Raw genomic sequence first — 17,547 nt, 5'->3', positions numbered from 1 at the left:
AGTCCGGGAACTTTCCGGACAAACTGTGTACACGTTTGTTCGCGTAACGTACAAACCACCAGACGGACGAGTTTTGTCGAAGATTATTGTTATTTATTGTATGTTATTATTATTATTATTATTCGCATTTCGATAAAAAAAAACTTGAGAAATAGAAAGAAGCAAGAGAAGAATATCTAAACACAGGACGTTTATGTCGTGAAAATGTAATAACGTCCTACGTCAAGTGTCGTTTTTCGGAGCCAACTTATGTCAATTCCATCAACCTTTTTCAATTTCCCGTATCGACAACTTTCTTGAGTGCTTAAACGAATCTCGCGCGATATGTGTGCGCGACGAGAGCTTGGGTTCGGTAAATCCTTTATGTTATTCATTCTCGTTCCTCCCTCGCCGCTTCGCTCCGCGTGTCATTCACGCGCGCGCGGGGACTATTCAACCGGGGGATATATATCTCTTCCTGCGACTTCTCTCCCTGTCGAGGCTCTTGAAGAGGGACCGGCGTGTGTGTGTCGCAACACGAACGGGGAGGGATCCTCGAAGAGAGCCCGGCGACGCCAAAAGAAGCGCGGCGCGCAAATATACTCGCGGGCGTTCGCACAAGTGGCCGTCAACATTTTTCGGTTCCCCTCGTCCCTCGCGTTTTTCTTCTCTCTCTTCAAGTGGCTGAAGGAGAGACACTCTCTCGCGAGGGGAAATAAACGCGCGGGGGGGGGGAAGGGGGACGTAAACGAAACCGCGCGCAAAGTGACGGAGAGATGTACGGTCGTTGCTTAGCGCGCGCACGTATGTACGTGACCGCGTGCGTGACGCGAGAGACAAAGTGTAGTCGACCCCCGTAGTCGTCTCGCGACGTTATTTAGCGTTAGCTGCGGCAGCGGCTGTCTGCTTCTCATCCCGTGTTGACATTCGGCGTATATGTATACACGCTACAGATCAAACACACACATGCGCTATTTACATTTATATTATCAAGCGCCCGGGATAGGTCGCGCGCACTTTCGCGCGCAATTCAAAGCGACGGAATCAGTCGGCGGAAATGTTTGTAATATAAATTCGCCGCCGACACAACTTCTCGCGAAATCGGCAAATCGAGGGCAGTTGAGAATTCCGCCCTCTCTCTCTCTCGTAATTCATCGCGTTGTGGAAATTCCGCCCACTTTCCCAGGAAGGAAGGGAGCAACTTCACCGCGGAAGAATAACGCGCGGAAGAATGTTCTCGACGCCGAACGTCGTCGTCGCGGACCGACAAACTTTTATCATTTCATTAGCGAGATAACAAATTAATTTTGGGATTGGGAAATATTGCGCGGTAACGCGTGCGCGCTGTACGCGTACATACGTAGGAGTGATTTTGTCCTTCAAACGAAAAGCTCGATTACATATCTGTCGATTTGCGTTGGTGTCTGCGCATTAGACGTTACTATGAATGTCAGATTGTGACGTAAACGCGCTCATAAACGAACCATAGGGTCTGGCTAATGCGCAAGTTCTTCTCTAGCTATATATATATCTATATAGCTGTGTGTGTGTGTGTGTGATCGCGGCATGTCACCAAACGGCGGAACGTTCGTGAATCATGAATGCAACGATCGATAATCCGCGTGATGAGGACGTCTTTTCCATGAAATCCCGCCCGCCTCTTCGTACATATCGACGTATCGAGCGCATGTCGGGTGAAAAGGGAAAGAGAGAGAGAGAGAGAGAGATGAGGCGCGCGCGAGCTCGATCGATTGAAACCACCGAAAACGATAATGCGTCGCATAATAAATGCGAGAAACGAGGCGAGCGTGAGAGAGAGAGATAGAGAGAGAAAGATAGAGGATGGGAAGGGAGGAGAGTGTGCGGCGCGCACGGCAAACTCACGGCGACGTACGCGATTGATTTATTAGATCCGACGATGTATGTTACGCGCATTAAGGATCGACAAACACCGGCTCTAATCCAATTAATCTGACCGTGACGGTCGTGATTTCGCGTATGGCTGCGCTCGCGTTTGCGCGCGCGCGCGCACTCTCATAAGTGCACGTTACATCGTGTCGCGCCGCGCGTAATTAGTTTCATTAACGGCTACATGCGTGTATCGGCGATGCGGCCACTTCGGTAAAATAAGCCGGGGGAGATTCGGTATTTCGAACCTCAACAAGTACGCAGGGGTACGCAGCTGGCAAACACGTCGTAAAACTGCGATCCGCGCGCGAACCGCCGCGCGGAATTAACACAGCGGGAATTAACAGAGGGGATGTTTATTTATACTCCGCCGCTCTCTTCGTCAGCGTGCGCGCGAGGCGCGAATTAATTAAGACAAAATGAACGATTTATTTTAATTTATTCCACCGTGTCAATTTATTATTTTGTACAAGATTTTTGTTATTTTCAATTTTCGCGATCGACGAGATCGAAAATTCGTATCGCACATACGCATCGACGATGACGCTTTAAAGTCGGGCACGCGAATTACATTATGTTTCGACGAATCCTCGATACGTTTATAGTGTGATTCGTGTCGAGTGGCCGTTAACCGTTAAATATTCAGCTCGGTATGTGAACTTCGATTGCTGAGTACTCGGAGGTAAATTGATTGACATTGCAACTTCGTTAAAGGGGCAATACACCGAATGACGCAAATGCGCGCACACTATGTGTGATAGATTATTTAAAAAAAAAAATAAAAAAAAATAGATATGGGGAATCGATAGAGAGAAGGAGAGAGAGAGAGAGAGAGTTTGGATAAACCACTTTGTTTTGCGTCGATAAACGGCGCCGTATCTGCGCTCACGCACACACATATATGTAGGGTACACACGCGCGATGCGAAATTTGTGTCTCACTGACCTGAAAACTACGTGCGCCGCGGACCCAGTGCTCGGCCGGACACGGCGCGGCACTACGTTACGCGTTATCATAACTACGTTTCGCGCGAAAATCGGATTTTCGCGTGTCGCGATATTGCCGTCCCCGTGATCGATACTATCGGCAGTTTGTTTCGCGCGTCGACGTAAATGACGCGCGGCGGGCATCGGCCGGCCGGCCCTGCCTTCCCGTAAAATTTCATCGTTTTGTGCGCGCGCCCGATCGCCCGAAGTTTTCGGCGTAATTATGCCGCGGTCGCGCTAATCAGGTTGGTTTGCTCATTTGCCGACGAATTAACTTTGCTAGAAAATTACCGACACGTCCGCTTTACTGCTGTTGCAGAGCAGCGTCTATAACGCGGGTGTGTGCACGCGCGCGCGTACGGAATCTGTGAATTTTACCGTACAAATTTCCATAAATTATTATTATGCCGATCGGATTAGCGTGTTGGTTCGTAATCACATTCAGATTTATTCATTGACAATCTGATACGTTCGCTTTGCCAAGTGACGCTTTAAAATACGCTCGCGCGTACGAAATTCTGCGTCTACAGTGATATGACTTCAATTAGAGATACTTTTACGAATATGTAATATGCAGTATGTAATAACACGCATTTGATGAACTAGTCGTGTATAATATATGACCGGCTTGATTGCTTCGTCGTATTACGTTGTATATTATGTTGACCGCTGAATAAATGAGCCAAAATTACCATTTTAGATTAGAATTAATTTATGCAGTAAACGTTCGTATTTGCGTAATGACAAGCTTTATATATTGCATGAATGAGGCAAAGAAAAAAAATTCACTCCCCTCCGTGTCTAGCTTTGTTGAAAACACGATTCGTAATGTCGCGCGGAATCTGTGCGAATCTGCGCGACACGCGACACGCGACGACGATCCCCCTCCGTCAAAAGAAACAATTGTTATTAGTAGTTGTTTGTTCAACTAGTGTGGCACATTTTGGATCAACTTCGCCTTCGTGGTTTCCGGTCGCGAATGCTTCCGCGTCTAATTTGAATGATTAATCCGACATTTGCGTTAATCCGCACTTTGATCGAACGGATGTAGTTTCACAAACAATTTATGGCCTGCGGCCTGCCAATTAATGCAAATCGCGGTCGAGGGGCTTTATATCCCCCCTCGGTCCAAAATCCGCGAAAAGGTACGTGAAAAATTATACCGCGCGTTTCGGAAATACCTGTATAAACTTTGCAACATTCATCGAAGTCAATAGAAATTATTATTATTGCGTTTCTGGCGATAATAAAATAACAAAACACTTTTATCGGAAAATTCCGATCTCTCCCGCGCGATGCGCAATGTGTGCGGTACAATCGGGTCCGCGTGTGTGTGTGCGTGTGTGTGTTCTTTGCATCGCTAAATATAGCCGTTTGATTTTCATCTCGGCGTTAAAATACAAAATCGCGTAGACAAATCGTATTTATCGTTAAATAATGGCATTAATATCGGTCGCGAACAACATAAATTATTTCACAACATAAATTATTTTATAACATAAATTATTTTACAACATATATATATGTATATATATATATATATATCGTGTTTTCGTAATTTCACGATTTAATGTCGCAAAACGCTCTACATGTTGAGATAAAAAAAAAAAAAACCGCGTCACGAGTGCAGCGTACGCAGCATCCGCGACTGTGTGCCGGGATGGAAAAGATTTATTTCTTTTTCTATTCTAACGCGCGGGGCGGGTACTTTTTTTTTTTTTTTCCTACTTTTCTCTCCGTCGTGCATCAGGGTACTTAGCGAAATGGGGAACGAGAACGGGACGGGGGGGAGGGTAGATGATCCCACCCGGAAGTCGCACCGCGGCCCCATGCGCGTCGACGTAACGTACGTACGTTTTTTATCCTAGTTTTTTTTACATGCGACACCCGCAAAAGAGGGACGCGAGCGCGGCTTGATATACACTGGATGGCTCAATTTGACTCGGCTCTTTCCGTGAGCTAACACGAGGCGAGTGCAATGCTATGTATCGCGAATGTATCGATGCGAGAAATCCACTTACCTAACTCGATACGCGATTCGGTGCCTCGACGTATCGAGTGACGCCCTTGCGCGCCCGTACATCGCCGTTCGACTTACGCGAGAGCTCGCGCGTCACTCGATACACACCTCGGGAGATATATTCCGATATCAAACTCAATCCCCGCGATTGATTTCGTTAGCGCGCAAACGCTCGAATCGTGTGCCCGATCTTTCTGACTTTTTAATTCGCGAAAGCGTCAATTCTCCCTCTCTCTCTCTCTCTCTCTTTTTTTCACTTTCTCATAACAACGTTTATCATTGTGGTGGATCGATTTTTGCCCTTTTGATTCAGGAGTTTTCCACATTCTTTCACTGTTGCAAACGAAATAATACTTGAATTATTTGAAATAAAAGAGATAAAGAGAGAGAGAGAGAGAATTTTAAAAGTTAAATATTATTTAATACCTGATATACCATATATATGCGTGCGCACGTAAAATCTTCAAGAAACGAACACGAGGTGAGGAGACTGTACCCTCGAGTAAAAGCTGTTTAGTTTCAAAGTAAGGGGTGGTGTTCTGCAATCTCTCGCTCTTCTCTCGGACGCGCGCAACGAGCAATATATTTACCGCTCCCGCCCCGGTGGTGGGTAAATGAATGAGACGGAAAAAAAAGAAAAAAAAAAATATTCTCTCGTTTCAGCGTAGCCGGCGCAAATGAGACGCGGGAATATTTCACGGCGCGCGGCGCCGTTAAACAGGGTTATTACGCGAAGTGAGAAAGCTTTGAGGAAAGGATCTTGACGTTTTCCCCTTTCCCCTCGCGGGAACCCCATCCGTCCGGCCGTAGTTTACCCACTGTTTGTGAATCATTTTTCAAACGGAGACTCCGTTAAATTTTCCGCACTTCCGCTGCCGGTCAGTCGGTGGCGCGCCGGTGTTCTACTTTTTCCACTTCCCGGGTGGCGTTTTATACATTATCCGGTTGGAACTTCGTCAGTTATGAATGACGTTCCGCCAAGTTTCCCGGAGACACGAAGAGTCGTTCAGAGAAAAAGAGAGAGAGAGAGAGAGAGAGAGAGAGAGAGAGAGGATAAGAGCAATCGCAAAGAGAAAGAAGAAAACAGCGTCCGAACTAAATACAGTCGTGAAATAACTTACCGAGTGAGAAACAGCCACCACAAAGAATCCGCGATAAATAATTTATTTCTCTCTTTCTATCTTTTTCGTTTCTTTTTATTTTCTTTTTCGCTCTTATCTTTCTTTTAACTCTTTTATACACATCGAAATATATCCGGCTCTTGTTTCTCCTCATACTCGCGGAACTTTAACGCGGAATTGCGCATCGCGCGCGCGCGGTGTATTAATGCGGAACGCGCTTTCTGCGCTTGTATTCCCCAAGAGAGTAAATGGGCGCAGCGGCGGAAACGGGGTATTGAAAATATAAGTGCGCTCAGAGCGGCCCAACAATCGTACGTAGCGGCTAAATAATTTAGCTTCTATACACGGGGCGGGCGCGGCGCTCTCTCTCTCCGAGAGAGAAACGATTGAGCGCACGTTTCGCGGATAAATGTATCGAAATCAAATTACGATCATCAATAATGCTCGTTTCAGCTTGTGCTTCGCTTGGGTTTCGACTTTATCGCCGCGCGAATCGCGTAAGTTTACGTTCAACGAGTGCCGCTCGATTATGCTCGAGCGTGCTTGAATTTTCTCCGATTGACCTAGAATCAAAACCCGCGCGACGCTTAATATTTGTTATTTAAATTGCGAATCTCCGGGATATCTCGAACGGCTTCCGCGCTTCTCCGGATTGCGGACTTCGATTGCCGCGTTGTTCGATCTTTCACAATCGAACGAGCGACGTCGTCGTTTCTTCGCAAAACGGATGATTTCATTTTCTTGCATTTTCTCCTTCGCACCGCGAACGTCGTCGCCGACGTTGACGTAAGTGGTAGACGGAAGACGAAGAGGGAGCAGAACTTGAAACCCGCACCGAGCGCGATATATATATATATATATATATAAATGCCAACTCGCGGGTTCTCGCGTTGCCGAAGTTCCACCATTTTACGCTACGCTACACGTTTTTAGAGTATTCCCCGGCGAATACCGTCTACGTTTCTTCTGGCAATAAACCTTCGGTTCTCTTCTCGCGGAGAGAACCGAGAAGAGCGCACACTTTTCTCCTCCCAAAGCGCACGCGGTAACATCGTGTAACGGAAAATATACTTTGACGTGCGAAATCTTACGTGCGCGCGCGCGCGCGCGCGTGAACGAGCACCGTAGCGTGTGGCGAGGTAAATAGCGTGCTCGTGAGAAATCTACGGATCCCAGATCGTCTTAAATGTTCCATGATTCCGGATCGTGTGCGCGTGCGTGTGTACGTAAGGGTATATATCGTTTCAGAAAATGAAAACCTGTCTGCACAAGGTCGAGTTCTTTTCGACGGAAAAGTCAAAAGTCAAAACCAATGGAATCGCACACGCTTTTATCGCGATTAAAAATATTAATTTGTCAAGTGTCATGTTGTTCGTCACTTTTACTCAGTAGATTTACTCGACGATAAAGGGTTTCTCTCGACGATAAACATTTCTCTACGATTGCGTAGGAGAACATCGGTCGATGCGTCGTCGTTACATTCCAATCTCGATCGAGGAGTAATCTCTTACTGAAAAGATCGACGCGCGATTACGCGTCGCGTGTTTAATTTAGGACCCGATTCAGATTGCTCTGGAGATTTGCTCTCTCTCTCTCTCTCTCTCTCTCTCTCTCTCTCTCTCTCTCTCTTTCTCTAACGCACTGCAACACACACACACACACACACACACAGATCGCATTTATCCCCCGTTTTCTCCGCGCGTTCTCTCTTCACCGCAGACACGCGCTGCGCAAGCGGCGGTCGTCCCGAGTCGCGTTATCGAGCGTGTAATTCCGTTCCCGCGTGTGAACGAACGCGACGTTATCGAAAGAATCTAACGATCCGATTCGACAGCGTTACACATCCGGTGAAAAACGTTGTCACTTTTGTTTCTGCGCGGCGTCAGTTAGTTATCGTTTGAAATCTCTTCCAAATTAGTCCGCACATTATTCTCTTATTTTTTATGTATCGAGAGTGTGGATCGTTGCGTTGTATAAATTTTTTTCCGGGCTACGTGAAAGAAAAAATTAATGCTTATAATTTTTTTAGCCGCTAATACACACATTTTTGTTGCATTACTATAACGCGCATGGGAAAAAAGGAGGAGATTCTTCTCTTTCTCATAGTCCTTCAGTATCACCCGTGTTCGATTGTAAGTCTCTTGTTAGTCTCTCGGTCGTATAGCTGTATCGTATTCTTTTCTTCTTCGTCCTCCTCCCGTCCGAGTTTACATCGCTAACGAGAGACACAATCGAGAAGATACTTCCGCTTCTTTCTCGGCATCGGCAACTATACGGACGTGTCGCGAATCCGTCATTATAAGAGAAGAATCTCTCTCGGACAAGGAAATATCATCTCCTCTCTCTCTCTCTTTCTCTCTGCTCCTTCTTCTCCGATTCAATCGTTTGTTATACGCGGCTCTCGGAAATTCGGTCGGAGAAGATACTTTTCCCTTCGTTAGTTTCTCCCGCGAATAATTATTTCCCCGAGTCGCTTCGGAATCCGATACCCACCGGGTTATCGATCGGTTCCTCGAGTCGGATCGACGTTGCGAGAGAACGTCTTCGTGGGTTTTTTTTTGTTTTTTTGGGTCTTCTCGAGTTCGTCGCGATTTTGATTTTGATTTTTTTTTTTTTTTTTTTTTTTTTTTTTTTTTTCTCAGAAACGTCCGCGTTTTAATTACTTCTGTTCAACCAAGTATGTTCCAAAGCGCGTGTATCATTCGAAACTCTCCGAATCAACCGTATCCCATATACACAGTTCTATTTTAATTGTCGCCCTCGAGGCATTNTCTCAGAAACGTCCGCGTTTTTTTTACGTGTTTATTACGAAGTATGTTCCAAAGCGCGTGTATCATTCGAAACTCTCCGAATCAACCGTATCCCATATACACAGTTCTATTTTAATTGTCGCCCTCGAGGCATTCAGAGACGTTCAAAGTTACGCCGCGGAGCAAATCCACAGTTTGTAAACTCCACTTTGAATGCGAAATCGTATCTAAAGTGGATACAATTACAAGTTTCCGCGCGCGGACTTGAATTCATCTCGCGCCCCGAGAAGATTTCATCGTATATGCACTTGTGCGTATATACGTGTATACCTTACCTGTATATACACACCAATAGAGGTGGTTTTTATTGGCGCTCTCAGATTATCCAGATTGCCTCGGAAAATCAGTTTCAGTCGATTTGAATTTTTTATTCGCTTATTTTTCCACCGCCCCGTGTCCCGCGTTACTCGTATATTTTCCGTCCAGCTTTTTTTTTTTTTCTCTTACTCTTTACCCCTCTCTCTCTCTCTCTCGCTCTCTGAGCCGCGCGAGCTCTCTCGTGGGATTATCTTGCCCAAGAAGAAGCCACGTGTTGTCCCAACGAAATTGAAGTGCACCTAGCAGAGGCTCGGCTAACACGACGTAGACCGCGCGTAAAGGGACGAGTGCGGCAAGAGTTTCCGCAGTCTGGCTTATTTTTTGCAAAAGCTCCGCTCCTACATCCCATCGCGAGCATTTCCCGATGTAAATCGAGACGTGTCGTGCATACATGAAAATCTACCTCTTAGTTTAATAAAAGAGAAGGTTTCTCTCTTTTTCTCTTTTTTATCTTTCTCTCTCTCTCTCTCTCTCTCTCTCTCTCACGCGCGTGAGAAATGACGTAACATGCGAATATTTCACGTACACAAAGTTACATATACATATATATCTCTCTAAGATTATCGTGTAAAATGAAATTTTGTTATGCCAGTTGGAGAGAATTAGAGTCTCTTCTCTCGATTGAAACTTAAAACGCTTTTCAGTGAAGAAAGTTCGATCGTTATTATTGCAGTCAGTTGATTAAGATTTCGTTTTAACTTAAACTCTCGCCGGTTGTTCTTGTATTTTAAGATTTATTTGATTATCATTATCGCTGGTAATGATGATTATAACCAGCGGAGGAAACCCACTCGCGGAACTCTCTCGTGTTTATTTATATATTCGTGAAGTTCGCGCGCGCGCTTTTGACAAACGAGGTCACCCTCTTTTCCTTCGCAAAACGAGAACTATTACGACGAATTGGCGACCCGCAATATTTACCCCCGACAGTTTTCCGCAAAACGGTTGTAAATCTAATGTCCTCTCCTAAGACCCTCGTCATTTAAGTTTAAGGTTTCTCACGACGCTCTCATCCGTCGTCGTCAAGTTTAATCGCGAATGTTATTACGTCCGAAAGCTCAACTTAAGCCGCGTGTTTTTTTTTTTTTTTTTTTTTTTTTTTCAGCTGCAGTAAAACGTCGTATGTTACCCGGGCTTGGTGGCCTGGCGGCTTGATGGTCTCGTTCATTAGTCATGGCTGAATCCGCAGCCCGAAGTTCCGGGCGCTTTTCTGCGCGCACGCGTGTGTGTGTGCGTGCGTGCGTGCGTATATCTTTCTGCGTGTATTTTACAGAGAGAACCTCTACCTTCGGTAAGCTGCCGAAAGGAGGAGGGGAAAGGGGCCGTTAAAAAATAATGGCCTAGCTCGGGTTCGCTTCGGTGCCATCGCACCCCAGGCACGTGCGAAACTTTAATGACTCTCTCGGTCGGCGGCGCGAAACCGGGGGGGCCTCAGCCCCGCTTCGCCGGGCCCCGTCCACTTGTGTGGCGTATCACGCGGAGAGGGATAATCCATACTTCCGTGAGCGCGAAGAGAAGAGTCGATGGCCGGCAATCGACGTGATCGCGATTGGCACGCCGCTGAGAGGTCGGAAATTAGGTCTCCCGCATCGTCGCGTGTGGCACGCGTGCTGTGTGACGTGTGTTTTCAGAGAGAGAGAGAAAGGGAATAGCGCACGTGACAGGACGGGACTCGTACTGACTGCGTGTCAATAATGCGGTAACATTCCTTAATCGAAGTCGAAATGATATCCGTGCGTGTGCGTGTGACTCACGCACACGACGCGATCTCCCTTTTTCTCTTTCTCTCTGACACTTTGATATATCGCGCGTTGACACGCGCGCGTTCAAAAACGCGCGCGTTATTTTAAATTTTTACGACTTTTATGCATCTGCACAAACCGGTTATTTTACATACCTTCCTCTCTATTTTAAAATGGATATATTTTTCCGATAGAATTTATTTACATGTTACGGCGATTTTATGAAATCTCTGCTGATTCTATTGAAGTAGCACCACTACTACCAAGACTATATATGCTGATGAACGTCAGAAATTCAAACAGCTATTCATACAAAATCATTTGTGATTTTCTGCGGAATCGTTCGAGTTTTCATGCGAAATTAAATAACACACAAACGAATTTAATTTGTTGAAAAAATTACGTCGATAAATATTTTTACTTCCAAATTTTGCGCCCGTAAATTTAATTTATCTCAAAATATCAACAGAATGTATGCCGGAGTATCTAATTATTGGAGTGTAAAATCACACTAATTAATCGTTTTCATCGCAACGCAATATGCGTGCGTGCGTACGTATCTGGCTGCCTGCCTATCTTCGTATATTTACTTGCGTCGGAGTAATCCATATAATCGTCCAATATCGCGTTATCGGCCACGCTTTTGTGACAGCTCCCAATCACCGGGCGATACCGATCGGCGATACGGATCCGTGATTTTTTTTTTTTTTTTTTTTTTTTTCCGCCGCTGACGTTCATTCGAATATACAACCGCCAATCTTGAGCAAATCAAATTGCCTCGCCCGTCATCCATATCATTTTGACCGCTGCGTGCACCGTCACTCGGATTAACTGACGGAAGATGCGCGCCCGAGCGTCCACCACCACCACCGGTATGATGATCGACGTCGACACGCAGGAGTGGCACGATCTTAACACACAGGGACGATCGTGCGTTTAATTGCCATTTCACGAGCCGTTTCGTCTTTCTTGATAAGCAATCCCGCCCACCAGTCACGGACATTCGCACGCCACGGCCGTTTATTACCCCAGACGCGAAACAGAGTCTCGCGATTATTTCGCTCCCTCTCTCCTCCCCCCCGTTCTCTCTTCCCTTTTCGCCCCCGTCAGAACGCGTAGTAATAAATATGCCCTTCCCTCGCCGTAGCAGCGCGCGCCACGTTGGTTTCCTCTCAACCCCCTTAAATATCTTCCTCCCGCATGACGCGAAAGCGTTTTCCGGAAGTTCGATCCGCGAAGTTTGACGGCCGAGTCGTAACTTCGCGCGACGCGTTCAATATTTTCGAATCGCTGCGCTCGCCCCTCGGGGACGGCGGCACGACGCGGGAAGGAACGTTATATACGTGATTTGTAGAGGCGCGGTCCGTCCCGGCGACGACCGGGCGGCGGCGGCGGCGCGCGGACCGAACAAATCGACCTCGGTCAATTTTTTAGCATTCTCGACGAACAATCGCAGAACTCCCTCCCGCAGAGAGGACGACGATCCGCGCGCGCGGTTCGACTGTATATACATATATATATATATATATCTTCTTTTATCGGATTAAAATATCGGCTCCCCTCCAGTTATCGGTTCTCCGAAGATCGTTATTAAATTCATGAGGTGATTGCGAGAGCACGCGGAACAATGGCCGGGTTCCGTTTATATATTTACGACAAGATACGGATATTGTTATCGCGCGTGATTAGCTTATTGCGAAAACCATATTCCGCGCGCGTAATTACTGCAAAATAATTACTCGCCCGAGGATTAATATCAATATCCGGTAACAAGTGGAAATAATTTGCAGGGAGCACACGCGCATTTCGGAGATGCGATAGATTTCAGGCTCGTCAGTTTACCGTTGCTAAGTTTTTGTACCGTCGCGCCGGGCTGCAGCGTGAAAGCCGATACGTGTCCGCGGCTTGTATTTTGTATCGGCTTTCACGAATATCAGAGCAAGCATCTCTCTCTTTCGAAACTTGACGTTAACCACAAATGGCCGGCAGATGCGAAGTTCTACCGACCGACCGACCGACCGGGATGGGCGGAACAAAAGAAGCCGAGCGACGGAGGAAAGGAACGGAGAACCGTATCTGCTACTCTTTCTCTTCTTCCCTCCCTTCTTTCTCTCCCTTGCTCGCCGCATTCGAGTCCCTTCTACGGTAATGGGGCTCGTATTGCGTGTCCTTTCAATCGGAGGTTTTCATTGATCGTATCGAAGAACGGCGTTTCTAAAGAATCAGTTTCTATAGGTATTACGATCTCTCTTTATCAAAGTACACAAAGAAATTTGTTGCATACATTTTACGGTTTATAATAAAATGTAAATATACATTAACATTTCCTGATCGAGAAATGTTTTTCTCTTTTGCGCCCGTAATGACTCTTGGCGATTTCTCATTGTCAGTGGATAATTAGTAATTACATGTATGTATAGCGAATATAAAAGTCTTAAAAAAGATCTATCTCATGATATTAAATTCTCAGGTGGATATCGACCTGCGATCGCGACTGTGATTGACTTTCGCGTGGATATTCGCAACATAATCGTAATTTAAGTAATTTTTTGTCGGACTGCAGAGAGAGAGAGAGAGCGAGAAAGAGTCTTTCTTGCGCACCCCGATCAATTATCTTTCGTACATTTACGTGTGTATGTGTCGTGCGTGTCTCTCTCTCTGACGGGACACAAATCTGTCCCGCGAGTCGAAATCTCTAATCTCCTCCCGGTCTTCTGGGAGGGAGGTGGGATCTTCAACTTTGCGCGACGTGCGATTGGAAACGAACGGCTAATTCTGGAAAGCGATAACCGAGTGTGCCTGGGAGTTGATGGGAGTTACGGGACACACTCGGCCCGTTTAATTTCGGAGGCAATCAGAGAAAGAGGATAGGAAGCCTCTATCTGGCTATCCGTCGATCCATCGCGCGTCCATTCTCCCACTTACTCACACACACACACACGCACACTCTCTTTTCCCCTTCCTCTGTACAAGTTACCCTCGTTCTCTATATCCAGCTAGATACCCATCCATCTGGCTTCTTCTATCCCTCCTTCCCCGCGTAGTCGCTTCTGGTCAAGCGGCAACGTCCGGCAACATGACGTTAATTCGTTTCTACGGCAAGACGTATGATGCTTCCGATAATGACCTGCTTCAGTGCTGCGTCCGTTTATTGGCAGTGCCGCTGCTGCTGCTGCTGCTGCTGCTGCTGCTATTGCTGTATCTCTGATTCAAATTGCATGCATCGGACGCGCAAGGACGCTCGCGCGCGCTCCCCCGGTCATCGGAATCGATTGGCGTTGACGCGCTTCGATGATAATCCGATTCGAACTTGGGAAATGAGAAGAGAAACGATATTCGGATAATGCACACGTGTATATCGTTACCGGGAAAATTTATCTTTGATGCGCGCACACACACGAAACTTGTAATTTTATCGAACCCGGCACAAATATATAAACAATTCAAACTGCAACTGCGTGGATATAATTGTTAAATGACAGAGGGATGAAATTATTCACTCGAATATGTTCTTTAACGAACATTTGTAATTATTTAGTCGGTAGTTGTCCGCGCGCGTAATAGTTGTTTTCGATACGCGCTTACACACACACACACACACACACACACGTATATATATTTACGAATCGAGTTGAATAAATCAGGCAGAGGGATGGTCCAGTGTCCGACATTGAGTGGCGGTTGAATGTGCAAAGCTCGGAATATAATTATCGTTCGTATTCCGACCAATAATAAGTTAGGTTCAAATGTAAATGTTTAATCACATATAAATATGGTGTAATTAGATGGATTATATAATCATTTGCGTGTTGTTATATAAACCCATTCGCTTCTCAAATTATATGGTGTGTAACCGATACATATGTATTCTCTATTCGGATGTTCAAGTTACATCCGAATGAAAGCAAATATGTATAATTTTTCACAACGATCGATTTTTGTAAAATATTTTAACGCGTCCATTAACACGGAAGCGTTTCGTTCTCGCGCTGTAATAAGTCCGCGCGAAGTTTAATTTTATTATCCGCGAAATATTTTGAGTATTTTTTGTGTGTGGATTGGATACACACGCGATGGCCAGATTCTATTTGTGCGTTTCTCATTTTCGCTCATTACCGTTCGCGCGTAATGCGCGCGCGTCGTCTCCGATCCGAATCGCCGCTCGCCGGATGCGCAGCTCCGGTCAATCTGCATTGAGTGACAACAGGATATGGGATCGTCTGATAATTGCTCTTTTAATTATACCGCTGACCGTTACTCGCGTCGATCGATCGATGACACTGGAATATCTCTCTCTTTTTTTTCTCTCTCTCTTTCTCTCTCTCTCTCTCGCAGTCAAAGAAACTTCCCATTCTCATCTGTACGTGACGGAAACACGGGGCGCGTACAATACGGCCATTATTCTCACACGCGTGCGTATATAACGCTTATGCGCGCAAAGAAAGCATCATGAAAGCGCGATCAATTGTTGTTCGCGTCGATGTTTGAAAAAACTGCTGGAACGCATCTTCTCGATGCTTAAATAAAGCACGTCGATAGATAAAAAGCGCGTCGACGCGCGAGATTCGTGTTTTTTTGTAAAATTTATGTTTCTCGTTGAGAAAAAGAAAAACGTTATTTTCTTTCCGCGACGACAAACGACGCGGTATTTAGTGTGGTAATATGTGCGCGAATTCTCGTGCATATGTGCCGCGCGCGCGCGCGCGCGCCAGCCGAGCGTCGTCAGCGACGACGGCGGTGTAGTTTATGTGTATGACCTGAATTTGCGCGAGCACCGCGTTCGAGATTACTGCGATCGGCACTGATTGCCCCGGAAATTTCTGCTTATTACACACGGGATTCAGCGTGGCGTTAATGTTTTGCTCGGTGAGATATTAAACGCGATTATATTTCGATGAGAGTTTGAAGCATATTCGAGAAAAATACACAGCACACAATTTTGAAGCTAAATTTAGTCTTCAAAAACGTGACTAAAAGTAAAGTCACGTGACAGGAAGGAGAGGAAAAACAAAACGTGAACGTAAAGTCACCTGACTTTATTTTAGTGACGTTTGTCGTAAAAAACTGATGTCTAATTGTTTTATTGCGTCAATTTACGCTCGAATTCGACTGAAATTGGCGTACCGGCGGTGTTAGAGAACAACAAAAATTATCTCTCTCTTCGCTGTTGTCGCAAGCTTCGACGAACGAAGATCGATAATTAGCGAATAATAGAAACGTCTGCTCTTTTTAGCCGCGACGAAGAAAGGAGAGAGATTGCTCACGGTTGATTCGCTAATGATCGATCGGGCATTGTTCATCGGGCCCGCGGTCAAAAGAAAACTTATTACGGCTTATTAAGACCGGGCTTCCGGAGGGCGGATGGGTGGTCTCTTCCGTTCGTTTGCTGTCACAAAAGAAAGAGAGAGAGAAAGAGAGAGAGATGTCGACGGCCGTCGACGTCGCGCGTCTAATTAGATAGAATAGGATAATTCCACTCTTTTTTTTTTTTTTTCTCTCTCTCCAAGAGAGATAGAACAAGAACTAATCCGAAACCCTTCCCGTGCTCTTTCTTTTCCAGGTGCGGAGGATGTGTTCAGGTTTACGGGAAACGAGACGCACACAGACTACTTTCGGCTGGTGCTGAGGGACGGGAACTACCTCCTAGTCGGCGGAAGGTAAATAGAAGATTCATTTGGAGAGCGAGTGCTTTAATTAAAGAGCCGCTTCTTCTTCTTCTTCTTCTTCTTCTTCTTCCACTTCTTATTCTTCTCTTATACCTTTCCCACTCGTCATCCCATTCCCTCGGTCTGAGTCTCACTTCGCTCCCTTTGCCTATCCATCTTCCGCCGTTGAGTTGCTTGAGTTAGATCATAATGTGTAATTTTTTCTTGTTTTTTTTTTCCTTGTACATAGCGTATACACGTATACGTGTATTTCGCGCGCGCATTTTATTACGAATAATAATTAAATAATACACACGCCGCTGCGCGCAATGGTTACTATTATTGAAATCTCTTTACAAAATTAATTATAGGCAAATCATCATACGGTCTCTCTCTCTTGTTTGGTCGCGCGGTATCGTTAAATAATTAACAAATTTCCTGTTTGACGGTCACCGTTGCTAATCGCGTCACGACTTCCAAAATGCAACATTAATTGGTTATATCCCATACGCCATTCCAAATTTCATTATAAATTTTATTGTAGGCGCGATGTGTGTTCCGGGAGAAATCGCTTCGTATCAAAACACAGATTTGTATATATATATGTATATATTTATATTTACGACAAACGTACCCTACACATTCAAACCACCCACACATTCGTTTGTTCGTCGGAAAATATCTTCGTACAAACAACAAACGCGTCATCACGTACAACACAATTCGTATATTCCGTTCCGTCGAAAGGTAATAAACAACCAATTTCATTCAATATACATAATTAAATCGTAATGCAGCATTATATCCATTAATGAGATAATTAATCATGTCAAACATAACAATAGATGTCACATTATCTCGACTGCCGGACCATATTCAATCGATTATTAATGCGAGCGATACGTGTGTGCGTGCGAAACTGAACTACCCTCGCCCCTCCCCCCCCCCCCCCCCCCCCCCCCCCCCACATGTGTACTATAATATGTTTCCGCAACTTTACATCTCTCCGTCTGCGCTC

General features: G+C 45.6%; 1 protein-coding gene across 2 annotated transcripts in view; it reads left to right on the top strand.

The window, feature by feature from the left end:
* The window catches only part of LOC109858496 (semaphorin-1A), a 186,631-nt gene that overhangs the window by 158,853 nt on the left and 10,231 nt on the right, over positions 1 to 17,547 (top strand). For both annotated transcript variants that reach the window (XM_020435818.1, XM_020435817.1), the window contains exon 2: positions 16,445 to 16,541. In XM_020435818.1, the coding sequence (XP_020291407.1) occupies positions 16,445 to 16,541 (97 nt within the window). The remainder of the gene's footprint in view (positions 1 to 16,444; positions 16,542 to 17,547) is intronic.

The sequence above is a fragment of the Pseudomyrmex gracilis genome, unplaced genomic scaffold (assembly GCF_002006095.1).
Source record: "Pseudomyrmex gracilis isolate BER0280 unplaced genomic scaffold, ASM200609v1 scaffold_207, whole genome shotgun sequence".
In the NCBI taxonomy this organism is placed as follows: domain Eukaryota; kingdom Metazoa; phylum Arthropoda; class Insecta; order Hymenoptera; family Formicidae; genus Pseudomyrmex; species Pseudomyrmex gracilis.
This window is presented reverse-complemented; position numbering and strand designations above follow the sequence as displayed.